This window comes from Fukomys damarensis, unplaced genomic scaffold (assembly GCF_012274545.1).
Source record: "Fukomys damarensis isolate Sample0158 unplaced genomic scaffold, DMR_v1.0_HiC HiC_scaffold_7, whole genome shotgun sequence".
Taxonomy (NCBI): domain Eukaryota; kingdom Metazoa; phylum Chordata; class Mammalia; order Rodentia; family Bathyergidae; genus Fukomys; species Fukomys damarensis.
Window position 1 is genome coordinate 13913633 of NW_022900919.1, and position 17357 is coordinate 13930989.

At 39.5% G+C, this 17357-nt stretch overlaps 1 protein-coding gene across 3 annotated transcripts in view; it reads right to left on the bottom strand.

The window, feature by feature from the left end:
* The window catches only part of Chd2 (chromodomain helicase DNA binding protein 2), a 129404-nt gene extending 112071 nt beyond the window's left edge, over positions 1-17333 (bottom strand). For 2 of the 3 annotated variants that reach the window (XM_010621005.3, XM_010621003.3), the window contains exons 1-2: positions 16742-17333; positions 16281-16411 (exon numbers count right to left, since the gene is read on the bottom strand). In XM_010621005.3, the coding sequence (XP_010619307.1) occupies positions 16281-16342 (62 nt within the window). In that variant the 5' untranslated portion in view covers positions 16343-16411; positions 16742-17333. Of the gene's footprint in view, positions 1-12792; positions 13307-16280; positions 16412-16741 lie in introns of those variants that run through there. The other variant, XM_010621004.3, reaches the window with a different exon arrangement.
* Positions 17334-17357: the final 24 nt, after the last annotated feature.

Consider the following 17357-nt stretch of genomic DNA (forward strand, 5'->3'; position numbering starts at 1 on the left):
AAAAAAAAAAAAAAAAAAAAAAAACAGGGAGAGAATATTTCTACTTTAAGGGGAGAAAGATGGAATAAAACATAGATTGCCCAATGACCTAAGTATCAGGCATTATACTAAGTACTTTAAGTGTGTTATTTTGAAAATTCCCCAGAAAAATCCTATTAAGTACCATTATTCCCATATTAAGGACAAAAAAGTAACTTGGTCAATGACAAAAGTTGTCAATGTTAGGGTTGGGGGAAGGAAGCAACTCCAATTCAGTCTGGCTATAAAGGCCATATCCATTTTACCTACAGGGATCAGAACCTCAGAGACTCAGAAAATCAGTCTGACCTCTACCACACAATGTCCCCAATGACACCTGTCAACCAATGACTCACCACTCTCAAAGTCTCTGTGGCCCTTTGAAGTCCATGTGGGCCACTTACTCTACACGTGACCCACCATGAAGCAGTCACCAGGACAGAGAAAAGAGGAGGCTGGGAAGGCGCAGGCTCAGGCACCCACGGCTTCATCCTCACACTGCGTCACTCAGGCCTGTGACCCTCCAGTTACCTACCTGTGGGTTCACGAGCGCATCAAAGGCCAGCTATGAAAGATGTACTCTGTACGCCAGTTTTTCAAAAGAGTAGACTTGAGCATCTCACATGCAAGCCAATGTCTAACGTAAGGTCACCCCAGCTACTCAGGAGTCAGCAACACAAAGTCCACGTCACTAATCAGAATTTATTAGTTTGCCTCTGCCATCGGCTCACAGAAAGGTGTAGAAACAGCTCCAGAATTCTCTTATAAAGTATGGGAGATTCAGAAGGGCAGCCTCCCCAAAAGGGATGAGGGGAGGCGGCAGGAGCTGCATTTACAGGGCAAAGGCAGTACAGTGCTACAGGGCTTTAGGGATGGAGGGGCAAGGCCTGCTCGCACCCAGCTTCAGTACGCCCGCCAAAGTGGGCTTCCTTCTGCCAGCTCCTGCTGGCTGCACCCCCAACCAGCTACCCCATACACACGCAGTGCTCCAGCCACCCGGAGCCACGAGCTGCCTATCTGATACTTCCGTACACTGACCTTGCTCACAGGGTTCCCTCCACGGAGAAATGCAAACAAGCAGCCTCATCTAGAGTCCACGTTCACTCCCAGATTCCATCCTGTTCCTCGGTTTTAGCAAGGACACACACACACTGGTTTGAGAAACCAACTCCACAGTCCCAACTGTTCACATCTCCACCGCCCTGCCTCCCATCTGTCCCATTCCATTAAAATAATTTGGTCACCTGGTGACCTTCCCAAGAGGCACTAATAAGTCCGTCTTCTTCAATATTCCTTGTACCTGGTTATATTTGAAAAGGGAGATTGACTTCTTTTGCTACAATATGCAATCTGCTTAGTTTTCCAGCTCCTATAATGCTTAGCTCCAGAAAGAGTCTAAGGTGGAATCATGTTTTGGCAATTACCACCGGCTAACTGACCTCAGCAGGCTCCATGGGGCATACCTCCATGAAATAAAAAACACTCCAACAAGAGACAGTCTTCAACTACACCTGAAAGCCACTAAAGACAGCTAACTCGAACAGCTAATTGGAAATGGCTGAGTCCGTACTGCAAAGCACACAGCACTGCAGACAGGAGGCCCTGCAAACCGCGCCCCCTCGAGGCGTCACACCTTACTCCCTCGGTGAGTACTGCTACAAGGCCCATGTATCCTACAAGCATTCCTCACTTATGGACACACTTAGGTCACTTCCAAATTGTTCACTTGACCACTAAGCTTGTGGTAAGCTACTCTCATAAGCTACTCTCCTTGACACACTTCCACATTTCTAAGCAGTTATTTCCAAACTGCTTATTATGCCAGCAAAACTATACCTATGTGCCTACCTTCTTGTGCAGCTGCGTGTTCCTGAGGTTCTGTGAAGGAGGGATGACTAGAATTTAACAATGCATACAGTAACATCTTTTAGGTAGAAAACTCAGTCGTTCCTATTAGCACATATTTACATGTGCAGGTAACTTGTTTTCTTGAAATGCTGGGGATGGAGCCCAGGACGCACTATCACTGAGCTTTTGGTGGGGGGAAAGGGGGCCCTTAAACTGCCAAGGCCACCCAGGCCTTCAACTTTCAATCCTCCTGCCTCCGCTGACATTACAGGTATGCACCATTACACCCAACTCTAGGTGCATCTGAATATGCCAACTATAAACAGTGGTATACTATTAGATGGGTAATCTGAAGTACATTTTTAGAATCCATGGATTGTGTAATTTGAAAAAAATATGAAAATGAAACTCGAGAAAATATATACACCAAATCCTTCTGGGGCTGAGGAAGGCAGGAGTACAGGATGAATAACATCCCTGACATTTTATGACTGAGGGCTAGAGGTGAACGCACAGCTGTTCATTACGTATCTTACACATCTTAATGTCTAAGCTCTTTCACTGTCCAAAATAAACACATCCAAAAGAGTCAAATCCAAGGCAAAGGAAACAACACACTCAAATGAGCTAAAGACATGAATGAGTCTATGACTTTTAAACATTATTTTTGGACAGAGAGGAGGGGGAAATAAAAAGAATTAAGATGTGTTACATGCACGTACCAACTCCTCATGATGAATGTAATCATTATGTACTGAAAACATGGAATAATACAAATTTTTTAAAAATTGTTTTGGATCTAGCAAGTTGGATATAAAACTTAAATTTGGCCTTAATAAAGACATTACTCAACCTTCACGCTTGTAAGAACAAGTTTCCAAATGCTGACATGGGAAATAATTTTTAAAAAATAAAACATTGACAGTACCTCTATATTTAGGGCACTGGCACTGTTCCTTCAAGGGATAAGACACTCTTGAAAGATTACATAGAGGTTACAAATACCTAATTATGATAGCAAATACCATGAGTAATAAACTGTGGCTTTCAGGATAATTTAAGAGTAGGACATTGAAAGCACATAAGACTCACTGGGCTTGGTGGCGCATACCTGTAATTTCAGCACTCGGGAGGCTGAGGCACGAGAATCACAAGTTCCAGACCAGCCTGGGCTACATACTGAGTTCAAGCCCAGTCTGCACTACACAGGGAGCCCTTGTCTCAGAGGAAAAAAGGACCCTGAAGACTCTAATGAAAAGGATCTCAAATTCAATTTGTGGGTAAAAATCCTTTAAGCATTCACCTGAATAAGAAAAAAATAAAGTTACCTGATCTGCAATGGCTTAATAGTTATGAAAGGCAATTAAAAATGAAACCCCCAGAAATGACTGTCCAACCCATATACAAAATTCTCATTATAAACAAATTTACCTTAAAATACTCAAAATCTAAGTTACAAACAAGTTTTATAATTTTGATTGAACAAATTACCACAGAGATAACACAACACACATACACACAAAAGGAATTCAAGCCAAAACTGGGATCTTTATTCTCTTTTTTGTTTTTGTTTTTGGTACTGGGGGTCAAATTCAGGACCTTGCATTTGCATTTGCAAGGCAGGCATGGTGCTACTGAGCTAAATCCTCAGCCCCAAAACAGGGATTTTAGATTCCATTAAAAAATAAGAGCTTCATTACTAGAAAAAGGATCTGGCATACCTTCAACATCCTTTATAACATAGTTTTAGAGATATGGAGAGATTAACTATTTCTTACAAGTGAACTTTGAAGCAAGCAGCATTAAAAATTATTGTTCCACTTTTTACATTTTTAATCGCCATTTCCCACATAGCCACAGGAGGGCAGCATAGCAACATTCTAACCAAAAAAGGAAGCTTGTGGGTTCTCTGCCCAAGAGCAGCCATTTCACTGCTTGAGTTGTGTGTATTTTCTTAACAACTGGCAAAATGGCTGAACTGCTTGGCAGGGCTTGGTTGTTAGTAGAAGCCAGTCTACAATGGAACTCCACAGAACTTATTTACAGACTAAGCTTCTATTCATGCTAGAACAACTAACAGTTTCGGAGCACTTATGTGTCGAGCACATATAAAAAGTCTCCAAATCCTTACAATAACCTTCTAAAGAAGACAAAGCCCAAGTGTGTGCACAAGATGTCACTCACTCCAGTCTGAAATACAGAATCCACACTATCAATCTCTATGTCTTGCTGCACTTGTCACACATTTTTCAGTTGAACAGATTATTGAACCTCAAGCCAATGCATAATTATTCTTCTTAGCCACTTCTATACCTTAAGAGGATGGAAAGGCTATTATTAAATACTAAATTTCTTAGTGGTAAAGAAATCTGGAGTAGTTCTTAAAACTATCCTTAAGCTCTCCACCCCTAACTGAAGTCCTAAGATTCTGAATAATAGATTATAAACAAGTTTAAAAGAAAGAGATTGGAAAAAGGATATGTGCATATCTAACAAATAATATATAAACATATGAAGAATTACATATTGAAAATCTAAATGATGCAAAGAAAATGAATATCCAATTACAGTAAAGAAAATGAAATGGCCAAAATTTAAGACAATTAAGCCTTGCTAGTTTGGGAGATGTGTTTTACAAGATTATTTTACATATTTTCTTTGCAGAAACTAAGTCAAATATTAAAAGATGGTGAGAAAAGAAAACAGTAGTAATACCATTTTTACAATTAAAAGTCATTAATCAGTAGAGGCTTTGGAGAGTGAAAATTTTAACCAGTAGTCCTTAAAATACGTGTATGATGGGAGTCGGGCGTGATAGTGCATGCCTATAATCCCAGCACTTGGGAGGCTGAGGCAGGAGGATCACTGTGAGTTCGAGACCACCCTGGGCTACATGAGTTCCAGATCAGTCTCGACTATACTGAGATAGCAAGACCCTGTGTCAAAAAACCCCCAAAAGATACATATATATGCGTATGAATCCTGAAACTCAATCTGTAGGTATATAATCTAAGGAAATCAGATCTGTTCAGCAGACAATAACAATAATGTTCACAGTTCTGCTTATAAAAGCCAAAATAAATACAATAATAATCTATACACTGGTACCTCAGTTCAAACTGAATTTGTTCTACGTTTTGGAAAAGGCCATGCTCTCTTTGGCAGCATATATACTAAAACTGGAAAAGGTGCCCACACTTGTGTAGGAAAGATGGCCAAGACTGTGTTTATCACCCAATGCATAGTTTGCAAACAAAAACATTTTGCCAAGCACTTCTGTTTGTGAATTAAACTGTTTGCAAACAAAAGTGTTCATAAACTGAGGTATCAATGTATATCTGTATGGAAACATAAAACCTTGAAATATCTATACTACACAATAAACGCAACAGTTAATTAGGGCTAAGTTACATCTAAACTCAATACACAAATTTCAAAACAATTACATTTTTAACGAAGTTATTGTATGAATTCTGTACATTTTTAAATGCCAACATTTTAAATGCCATGTTCACAAACATGACAGTAGTGAAAAGAGTGGTAATCATGTCTAATGTTATTACTAGAACTTTAATTTTATTCTATGAACTTTTCTCAATTCCCCCTAATTTCAGAAAAGGAAAGTATGTTTTAGCAGCAAAGAATGGGTCCCTTCCTAGGATTTAACTGTTCTGAAAGTTGCTCTGAAAAATGGCATCACTATATGGACCACCTTTTCATTGCTTATTTATCAGAGACTATCAAGTGGACTGAGCACATGCATTAGACTCTGAGAAACTAAAGTAAGAAGGAGTCATTCATGCTAACCTTGTAAATTGTTTATTTCACCTTCAGGAGAGAAATAATACTCAAACAGCTAAACTAATTTTTAGCTGGCATAAGGAAGTTCCCCACTACTCTGTCCCTTACCAAAAAAAGCAACAGGAAGCAAACAGATGTTTAACTAATCTCCTTTTTGTTACTGTTGTTTTCTTGTTCCTAATTCAAGCTACCTTATAAAAACTACTATTCTACCATGCTCAAAAGAGCACCTTCTTCTCTTTATACATGGAGCGCTGATGTATTAATAAAATCCAATTAATTATATCGTCTTTAAATTTGTTGAAATTTGTCTTTGACACCAGAAAAAGGCAGAGGTATAAAAAAAAATGCACAAATTGTACTTAAAATTTCATGGAATAAAGCCAGGCATGGTCGCACACACTTATGACCCCAGCATTCGGGAGGCTGAGGCAGGATGATCAACTGCAAATTCAAGGCCAGCCCGAACTACACAGTAAGACACTATCTTAAAAAAAAATTTTTTTCATGGAATAAAAAGGCTAAATCCATCAGGAAATTAGTAAAAAGAAAAACATTTATCTTTAATAAGCATGTTTCTAAATTTAACTGGAGACAGGCAGAAGTCACTTTCAGCTGTATCATGCTAGTTCCACTCCCCAACAGCCAATCAACATCTGAATCACACTAAAGGGTTTATAAAGCACCCAAAGCCAGGCACCCAGGTCAATGTATCATCAAGGGGCCCAGATAAGAGAGGACAAGCTGTTTTGCAAATAAACATTTAATAGCTGGGTGTGGTGGCGCACACCTGTAATCCCAGCACTTGGGAGGCTGAGGCAGGAGGTCCGCTGTGAGTTCGAGACCAGCCTGGGCTATGTGATGAGTTCCAGATCAGTCTCAACTACAGAGTGAGACCTGTCTCAAAAAAAAAAAAAAAAAAAAAAAAAGAATAAACATCTAATCAGGATCTGACAGTACATTATACACTGAAGACAAAGCAAGCGTTCCACTTGGGTAAAAACCATTTTCCCAAGCTGTGAAAAGCAGTTCCAAGGAGAAAAGTTCTCCTTGGCATTAATTAACACCAATATAATTAACCATCAATGAAGTATTTCCATTTAGAATAGTAAGAATAAATGACGAGTTTGACCAAACATTTTCAGCCCTGAGTGTTGTACCTATTAACTTACTTATAGGCGGTAATTTTTGATCTTTTGTAAGATCGTGTTTACAGCAACTTCAAAGCTCAAAAGAAGACCTATCCACCCCAGCACTAAATGGGAAGTCAGGCGTGGTGGCACACACCTGTAATCCCAGGCTGAAGCAGGAAGATCGCCCCAAGTCTGAGGCCAGTCTGAACTGCAGTCTTAGACGGTTTCGGAACTGTGTCGTGACTCAGGCTTGAGGCTGGATTGGGAGGGTCGCCTGTGGTTGCCGGATGATGAGCAGCAGTATCTCAGGTCTCTACTCTCCAGATACCAGGAGCACCCCTGCCCCTAGCAGTGCCAACCAAACTTATCACCACAAAATGCAAAATGCGCAAGGGGAGAGGGGTGTGAGACTGCCACTAGTTGAAAACCACTGCTTAAGAAGCATTATTCGGTGTAATTCTGACCAATTTCCCTAAGAGACAAAAAAAAAGTACTGCCTTACATGTATTTAAAATGCAAGGAAACTGGCTCAGTGGGTCCTGTTCAAAAATCCTACAGTTTAAAAAATATATAATCAAAAGAGAAATGAAAACCCTATTCCACTAGATTGATTTCCCAAACCTGCCTCCTTATAAGAATCCTTAGACAACCCCAGGAGGGAGGAAATTTAGAACTTCCAAGCAAACATGGGGAATACAATTAGCAAGTGACCCTGGAGTGCCTGTTAGTAATTAAATCCGAAGATGAAGCACCACAGAAGGCTAAAGTGAGAGTGTGCGCCTTTTAAAGCAAGAGAACTCTAGAGAATGTGACCCATCACTCCCTTTCCTCCAAGTTAGCCTCAGGCGTCATCCTCATGTATATTGTAGATATACCAGTGGGAGTTTTACTTCAAAAAACAAAACTGCCATTCAGCAGCCACATACTTATTTCTTCTAACTCAAGGTCAACCTATATCCGAACTGAAGCCACACTGATCATTTAAGGTTCTGAGCACCTACCACAACTCGCTCCCTAGAAGCCCACTCTGACCTTCACACACTTCCTTCCCCTCATCCAAAGCAGGATCTGTAAAAGCTAACTGGCCGTGAAGGCCTGCTTTTCTAAACTCCAAAACGCTCATGTTCTCATGCAAAACGTATGTGGAATGCTCATAAACTGTGGGCAAATCCCAAGCACATAGATGCAGCAAGTCCAAGTGCTCGAGGGCCAAGATCTTCTGAGCTCCCCAGTACCTCCCGGCCTCCACCTTCTCGCACCCCTTAAACTACCTCACAGGAATCACTTCAGGAGCTGCACTGTCAGTTCTAGTCATGTCATGTTTCTGGAATCAATCATACAATGCACTGTGCTTATGAGTTTGTTTCTTTAAAATGTAAAGTTTTGGGGGTGGGGACCAGGGATTGAACTTGGGTCCTTGCACTTGCAAGGCAGGCCACCAAACCGCTGAGCTAAATCCCCGGCCCAAGTTTTTTATTTTAAAAGAAGCATACTATAGCACAGATGATTCCAGATTTTCACTATTTTCGCCAATCTCCTACATAGATTCCTCTTACCCAACAAATATGACAGCAACTGTGCACAAGATGCTTGAGCAACCTCGAAATCAAAGTGCCTGGTCCTGAGCTGCAGTCTACCACTTACTGATCTCTGCAGTTCATTCTCATCCACAAAACCGGGATGATTACCATACTGCCTCATAAAGCAGAGGATTACACAAATTAACACACGTAAAGGACTCCACACAAGTTCCAGGCTCTAAGTAGAACTATAAATGCTGCCTATAAGCATGAACTTAGGGGCTGGGGACTTAGCTCAGTTCTTCCACAACCTGCCTCGCATGGGCAAGGACCTGAGTTCAATCCCCGGTACCAAAAAAAAAGGACAAACCTAAGCATGAACTTAGTTTTCACCAGATAATCTCTTGTAATCACTTCATCTATTGACTTGATATTTAATTAAAATGAAAATTTAGGTACTTTTTAATCTCTGGTAATCATACAATTAAAGAACAAGAATGACACGGATATAAAACAGCTGAACATGACCAATAAACACTCAAAGGTGTCCAAAGAAAGAAAACATAATCTGGGGGGGGCTACTGTTTGCCAACCTTAAAGTATTGCTAAGGCTCTTGCTGTACTGACCCCACATTAAGTTAAATAACGTTTAACTCTTCAAACAGTGCCTGACACAGAATAAGCACTAAGTAAATCTAAACCTACTATTGCTTTTCTATAAAATGTTCACAGCACAAATTTTCCTTCACATTCTAAAAAAATCCAAGATGAAAGACACTACTGGCCTTAGATATAATCAGTACAGGGCCAGGCACAAGGGCAAGATCCTGAGTTCTATCTCTGATACAAAAAAATAATAATAATAATAATCAGTACAAATGAGATGTCCTGAAATTACTAACTGCTACTCTTAGTTAAATGCTGGTTACACCGGGTGTGGTGGGACACACCTATAATCCCAGCAGCACTCGGGAGACCAGCCTGAGATACATACTGAGTTCCATTCAGTTCAGTCTCAACTACATAGTGAGACCCTGTCTCAAAAAACCAAAATAAAAGAGAAAATTTCAAACCCAACAATGAGTATTTTATTGGCCTCAAGAAGGAACAGAAATTTCTGAGTACTGAAGTAAAAGACCAATGGGAACCTGATAGGTACATAGCTCTCCCAAAGTACTGAAACCATCAGGGCCATCCTTCCAATGTAGCATCAATCTTCTGCAACTTTCTCTCCCTTAAGATCAGAAACAATATATCGTATCTTTCCCAAACTACAAGAACTCCAGTGAAGAGATCTGAAATAGCTAGTATGAAATAAAGTCAAGAAAATATTAAAAACACTAAAACAAGGTGATCCATAACTAAACATGTTAAAAATAAAATGTTAAATTGAAACTTTCAGAAAATGAGTATGATTCACTTCTGTACACCTGGGTTCTGCACTTGTTTTATAAAGACAGGCCTTATCCCTCACTATAACCTGGGCCTAAATGCATCCAATACAAGAGCTTCTTTCTTAGTGTCAGGCCTGACTTCGGTGAGTCCTTCACAAACAAATGGGACAAAGCAAACAGCAGCTTCTCAGTAAAAAGGGCAAATGGACTTCAAACAAAATATGTAACCCCTGGCCCTGAAAAGTCCAGTAATTGTCTATACACCTGAGCAGACGCCCCTGGGCATCTGAGTCCTAAACATCTCTTGCGATGATAGTCCCTTCCCACTATCTATATACCTTACTCCTTTCTCAGTGGCTGGTATCTCTCCCCTGGTGTTATATCCACTCACTGATATGATAAAATCAGCTTTTCCCAGATAACTGCTAGAATCTGATTTTAGTTCCTGCTAACTGAAAAAAACTTTCCTTTCAAATGCCTATTTTTGAAAAGCAGATTTACAACAATTAGAAAAGTCCACTCTATCTCCATGCCCTCTAGCCTAATCAATTAAAAGTCTAGGCTGGGGAAAAGGTCACAACAGACACAGAAACCAAGTAACCAGCATAATGTTAAATTGCAGATAAAATTTCAAAAGACACTGGGTATATCACTGGGTTAAGACTATTCTGGCTTTACACTAATAACCCTAAAGTTCTAAAAGAGTAATTGACAATTCTGGGGAGGGTGCCAGGCAAGGTAAATTGCTACAGGGAATTACCCAAAAATAATGACAAGCACCCAAAATAGCAAGCTAGGTTATTTTTATCTGCATACAGAACAAAACTCTTAGGTGACTGAAAAGTTTCTTTGCTTGCCGCGCATGGTGGCGCATGCCTGTAACCCAGCACTCAGGAGGCTGAGGCAGAAGGATGGCTGTGAGTTTGAGACCAGCATGGGCTACATAGTGAGTGAGTTCCAGGTCAGTCTCAACTACATAGTGAGACCCTGTCTCAAAAAGGAAACCCAAAAAAATAAAATAAAATAAAAGTTTCTTTTATTTTTCTTAAAGTAACATCCCCTTCAAGGAAGCCAAGTTCTAAGGTTGTTAGGAAAAAACTAATAAGAGCTTAAAAATTGTTTAGCACCAGAAAAAAATTTACTAGGCCTCCTAAAGCGCAGTCACTCAAACTGTCATGTTCCAAAAGGGCTCACTGTACCACATTTCATGGGGAAAATGATGTGTAGAAATCTCAGGTGGCTACAGGAGTTCTCTATGGGAGAAGGGAGCACAACGGTAAACTAGTTATAAAAACTGTGAATTTCAAGTAAAATTCAACAAAACTTCCCTATACCTCAAGCACTAACTACTACAACTTTACAATTTAATAATAGTCCTTAACACCGTCCGCCCCCTTCCTCTGTGGACTTAACGCCCCCATGGAACTCAGGACACTGCCCTTGCTGACTTAATCTTTACAGAAGATGGTAATCACATAAGAGCAAAGTAACAATTGGAAACTAAGTTTCAAACAAGAATTCACATACTAAAAGATTAGTCACGATTTTTTCAATTGCTCCCTGCCACTCTTCAAAGTTTAAAAAAAAAAAGCAGGAAGGGTCAATAGAGAGAGAGAGAGACCTTTAAAAGGTGTTTCTTTTTGCCTTTTTGCGGGGGAGTACTAGGGAATCGAACTCAAGACCTTGCACTTGCAAGGCAGGTGTCGGAGCGACTGAGCTAAATCCCCAGCCCTAAAATTAGGTGTTTTCTTTAAAAAACATTAACTGGCTCTACATGGATTGCAAACAGTGCATAAATAAATTGCTCAATTTGATGATATACATTTTAACTCATGCCATGAAATCTGCGATAAATCATCTGCCACAGGTTAGAACAATTTATATATGCTTCTAAACATAACTGTAACGCTGACTACTAACTTCTATCCCACATTTGGGAATTTAAGAGCATTTAGCAAACATTAAAATATTAAAATAAAAGTAGAAATTAAGACACAGAAAGGGGCCAGGCGTGGTAGCACACGCCTGTAATCCCAGCGGTAGAGAGCAGAGGCTGAGGCAGGAGGATCGCTGTGAGTTCAAGACCAGCCTGGGCTACATAAGGAGTTCTGGGTCAGTCTCAACTACATAGTGTGACCGTCTCAAAAAAACAAAATAAAAAACAAAAAAAAGACAGAAAAGGGTTAGAAACCCTGGGAGATGACTTTAAAATGTTAGAAAGCACAATTAATATTCATCAGTTTTAAAAAGCAAGTCTCAATGATGTTAAATAGTTCACACAGAATATATTTTAGCATAGTTTACATCACTGTACCTTCGATGTAAATCTTGCCTTACAACAAAATGAAACTAGCTTTCCTGCTACTCTGCAGAAATTTTCCAAAGAATTTCTCTCAATGAACCTATATTGTGAGAATCAACAATACCCATTATAGTGACCACTACCTTTCACATACTTGCTCAGAAATTTGAGATATGCCCAAAAAGCACCTCCGCCTACACTCAAAAAGTCCACATCTTTTAAAGCTACTTAACTCAACTTTTTTTCCATGTTTATTCATTTTTTTAATTATTTTAATCAACTTTTAATAATAGCCTAAGTCTGAACTAGGGCCTATTACACCACAGCTTAGTTACACCTCAATAGGCGAACCGAGCAGGAAAAAACTTGTCAGTGACTAGGCACACAAATCTACAGAGGCTTTCCTTTGTGCTTAAATTCGTTATTTGCGGCTTAATTAGTAAGGTATAGTTGGTAAACTATGACTTCTTAAAACCAAGAACCCCGCCAGGCTTTTCACAGTGAGGTGGCCCAGGGAACTCCCAGGTAGGATCAGGTGGCAGCTCTGAGGTTCCCGACTCCACTAAAGCTAACAGTTCTCCAGGGAGGGCCATTAACCTTCAAAGCTGTCGCTGACATCAGTTTGCATAGGAATGGACGCCTAGTGCCCTTTTCAGTCACTTTTTAATTAGTTGCTAAACAGACGAACATTGCTCTTTTCCACTTAACTGTCCCACTGTGAAGCTTTTTTTTTTACACCAAGAGAATTACACGTTAGGCACTAAACACATACTGACCTGAGTTTCTCCATCAAGTGGCAAGTGACAAAATGTATGGTACCACGTAAAAGCGAAAAAATAAGGTCAGGATCAAATAAGATCGCCCTGCTCTACGAACCATGGGTTATCAGCACCCAGGAAGGCGTTCATTACGGTCAAAGTAAGCCCCTCCCACTGAAGCCACTTTGGTCAACAGTAAAAAAAAAACAACGCACTAATCTTCACATAGAACAAGGAAGTGAACAGTGAAAAAGAAAAACCCACTGGGTATGAGAAGGGAAAGCGAAAACTGCTTTTAAAACTGGCAGGCTTTCTATTCGAGAATCTCCGATTCGTGCCTTTCCTCTCCAAAAGTAAAGCCGGTAGTAAAAGACGAAAACTAATCCCAGGAATGAGGAAAGGAAATCACCCCGTAGGGAGTGGACGCTGCAAGAATAGCAGAGGTCGGCCAACCACTGTACCCAGCAAAATAGCGCCCTCCGGAAAACCCCAGCAGAACTCCTCCTCCGTCCCAACACGGCGGACGCACGCAAGGGCCCTACGTCACCACGTTCTCTCCGCCCAGCGGCGTGGCGACAGACGTCACTGGGCGGACCCGGCCAGAAGGCGCCGCTGTTGACCCGGTTGTTACCAGGCGCACGCGCAGCCAATCAGCAGCGTGCGCCGGCGCCGGCCGGCCTTTGAACTCCGCACGGCAACTTCCTGCTGTTTGGCGAGTACACAGTGCAATGCAGTATGTCTGTCAGCGCTGCGGCACAAAGGAACAGCCATTTTGTGACTGAGCTGGACCTGCACCAAGATGCCAGGGGCTCAGAGTTGCTGTCTGTGCTGACTATCGAGCTGCCCTTTATTTCTGACCCACAGCACGAAAAAAAGCGAGGGAGGGTAAAAATGTTTTCGTATTTCAGTTTTCATTTTCAATCTCCTCAAAATTCCCGACTTTTAAAGTATTATCAGCGTCATAAAATGGCTGCCACTTACACTGCCCGTCCCAATCCACAAGTACTGCATTAATCCACTTCTCCCATCCAACCTTTGAGAATAACGGCTAAAACGCTCATGAAAAGCATGGGACTCTACCAGCACCTCAGGTTATCAAATCTAGCTCAAACGCTATTTGGAGATGAATTTAGTAAACTAAATTGCAAGCATAGCGTTCTAGAACACACAGAACTCTGGGTAAACAAAGTTCCATGCACATTTGCTTATCCCCAGTTGCCATTCTTTGGTATCTCAGAAGTTATGCCCAAACTGCAAATTTAGGAAAAAACAAAAACAAAAACGTGGCTATATGTCCACCACCAAAAATGTTTTATTTAAAAATACCCAATTTTAAAAATCACTTTTGAAAGTTTTAAGTGATGATATGTTAGACTTTAAGCATTAACGTCTTCTGAATACAAACTTACATAACCACTTTAAAGTAATGCACTAGCTCAAAAACATGAAAACATTTTACTTAAACTTTCACTGTACTTCCTACAGTACTTCCCAGACCAGTTTACCTGACCTACAAACTAAAAGCTCAGGCTGCAAGGTGATTTTTAGTATTCCCTAAACACTACTCTTTGTGCCATTAAAACTTAGGTCCTTATAAAAAAACTGATGACACAGAAACCTAGCACCAATAGTGTCATGTCAGCCCTCTCAATTTCAGCTCACTATAAGCAACAATAGACTACATTAAAACACTAACATCCTTTAGGTTTTACAATCTTAAAAGGAAGTGATGTCATAATTATGCACATGTATTAACAATGTATGCAACTTCAGAGTAAGATTCATTTAAAACTAACTCCATCTTCAAGAAGCCTCAAGTTTGCCTGGACACTCATCAGGTATATGACTCAAAGTATACTTGGCAAAAAGGCCTTTAAAACGTGCTTCTTGTTCAGCTGTACTCCTCAGTGAGCAGTCAAATGCATGACAACTTTCAAGTTTCTGAACAGTAAAAACTTTAACAGCACTGCTCTATTAAGTTAGAGAGCATGGTCTGAAAAATGAAGTTAACCACAAGCCTTGCATAAGAAAGCCAAAACCCTTGTGAGACTATGCAAATCATATACTCAAGGGAGCAATGATTTTAATATTAAATCTTTAATAATTTGTAAAACTTATCTGGGGTTTTCTGTTTCTTGAAATTGTTGTCACTTTCCAGAAAAATTTATTTGTTCAGCATTAGCAGAAGTTTTTTGTCCAATATATAACCTAGCAATCATTGGGCAATTCAATTCAGAAAACATCCCAATTGTTTGACAACTCAATTTGCTACAGAACTTGGAAGTGTAGTTTTAAAAGCAAGGCTCAAAATATCAGTCAAAAACAAAAATTCAACATTTGTAATAAACTACTCAAAATTTCCAAATTCACTAGCCTAACAAATGTTTTCACGGAATATTAAAAAAATCAAAATGAAAGAAAAATCACATAACCAATCACAGCTTATTAAGATTTATAACACATCAAGAAATACATTTGTGTGCTTTTAAATTAAGATACAGAAATCATACAACAAAAATGTCTAAGAAGCTTTATTACTTAATTCACTAATAAACTACTCCAAGTTATGTGAAACATATCACGACTTGAACAAAGTACATTTGTAAGCTTCAGAAGATAAACCATTCCGGGGGACTCTGTCGAAATAAATCAATAAATTTAAAGGAACAACTAAATGTGAAGATAAAATACTACAGCTGCCATTCAGAAAGTACTATCTCAATATAAGCATACAAGTACAAACCTTAAAATATTTTAAAATGTAAAATATACAATTACAAATATAATCACTGTAAAAAACACAAAGCAGAAGTGTATTATCAGCATTCCAGGACTTCTGTGACTACAGATTTGATTTCATAAATTCAGGAACAGTAACCAAGTAAAGATTTTGATAAATCATCAAAATGTCCTAAAATGTCAAGTATATCAAAAGAAAAGGAGTTGATAAAAATATAAATTGAGAGGCATCAGTCAAAGAGTCTCTTTTGCAATTTCATTTTTAAATGTACATTTTTTCATTCATATAACTTTCTCAAATGTCTATTTACTATAATTTACTACTACAAGGCTCCTCTATGGCCCTCAGTTACAAGTTTAGATGTCTAAGATTCTTCAAAGAAAAAATTTGCCTTGTATGTAAAATGGTGCAATGCAGCAATGGCTAAACCGACAAGGTCATTTTTCTGCAGCACAAAAACCTAAAATCTGAAATTTACTGACAGAAAAACTGTAGTTCATAAGAAAGGCCCCTCTGAATAAAGGTACCTTACCTTTTGACTGCTGTAAGAGGCCTTAAGTCACAGCTCAACTTTCATAAATTGCTACCAAAAAATTAGGGTGTGGCATATTAGCAATCTCAAGGTCACGCTTTTTTAAAAAAGAACCCAAATTAGAAAAATACTTATAATAACACAGACAGCAATCTATGTCTGTCAAGGTAAACAATCATAGGCTGAGGTTTCATCCAAAAAAAGACAAAAAGGAAGAAAGTTGATAGCTCATACCTCGATACATTGCTGTGTAGCGAACTGTCCTCCTCTTGGCTTTTGTCCTTATTTCTCATCATCTTTTAATTCTTAAATATTAAGGGGGAGGGGGAATCTGTTTGCTTTGAAGTCCTGTGCCCAGGTATTTACTGTCAAAAGTTGAAAGAAAGGTAAGAGCCCAGCTTCTAAGGATGATTTTTAGTATCAAGAACAAAGTCCTGACGATGTGAAGGATATTAATATAATACAACAACGGAAAGCACCAAAACGAAATATTTCTATTAAAAAAAAAAAAAACAGGATAAACCAAACAGTGGAAGCATCACTATCAATAAGCAAAGTTTCTCAAAGTAACACAGTGGACACAAATAACAATATCTATCTTATTGCGTCATCCAGGAATTTCTCGAATTTTAAAAAAATAAAGCAAACTTTAACATATAAATCTTTGAAATTATCACTAATGATCGTGAACTTACCTGATCCATGTAAGTATGTCCAAAGCAAGAGTCCTAGTTAGTAGTAGAATATCAGATCCAAAATAATTTTAAAAAGGCAAAATCCTTCGGTAAAAAATGAAAAATAAATAAAATAATCCTCAAATATGTTAACTGGTGAAAAAATAAAGCAATTGTTAATACTAAAACGGGTCCGGAAGAAAAAAAAAACCTCATTAAGAGAGCGCACAAAAATGGAGGTGCGCCATGGCTTCTAAGCTGGAAAAAACAACGACCTGGGCTCTCAGTACGGCTGCTTCTTTCCAACAAGGCACGAAAAGAAAGCTCCCAAAAGCTGCTTTTCTTCCTTAAAAAGGTTCAAATGGACCCCAGTAAGTCACCAGGAGAGGCAGGGGGCTGCGGGGGCCCCCTGAGGCCGCCCGAAAGTTAGGGAAAGTTGCGTAAAGTGAGGCGAAGGCAGGGAGCAGAGCGCGCTCTCTCTAAGGCACAGCCGCCATCTAGAGCCTCCTTCCCAGCTCTGAGAGCTCTGCCTTTGATTGACACTCTCTACATTTACCCCACAACTCAGGTGATGTACCATAGACCCACCCCTTCATCTCCACCAAAAAAAAAAAAAGAGAAAAAAAAAGATCCTCCA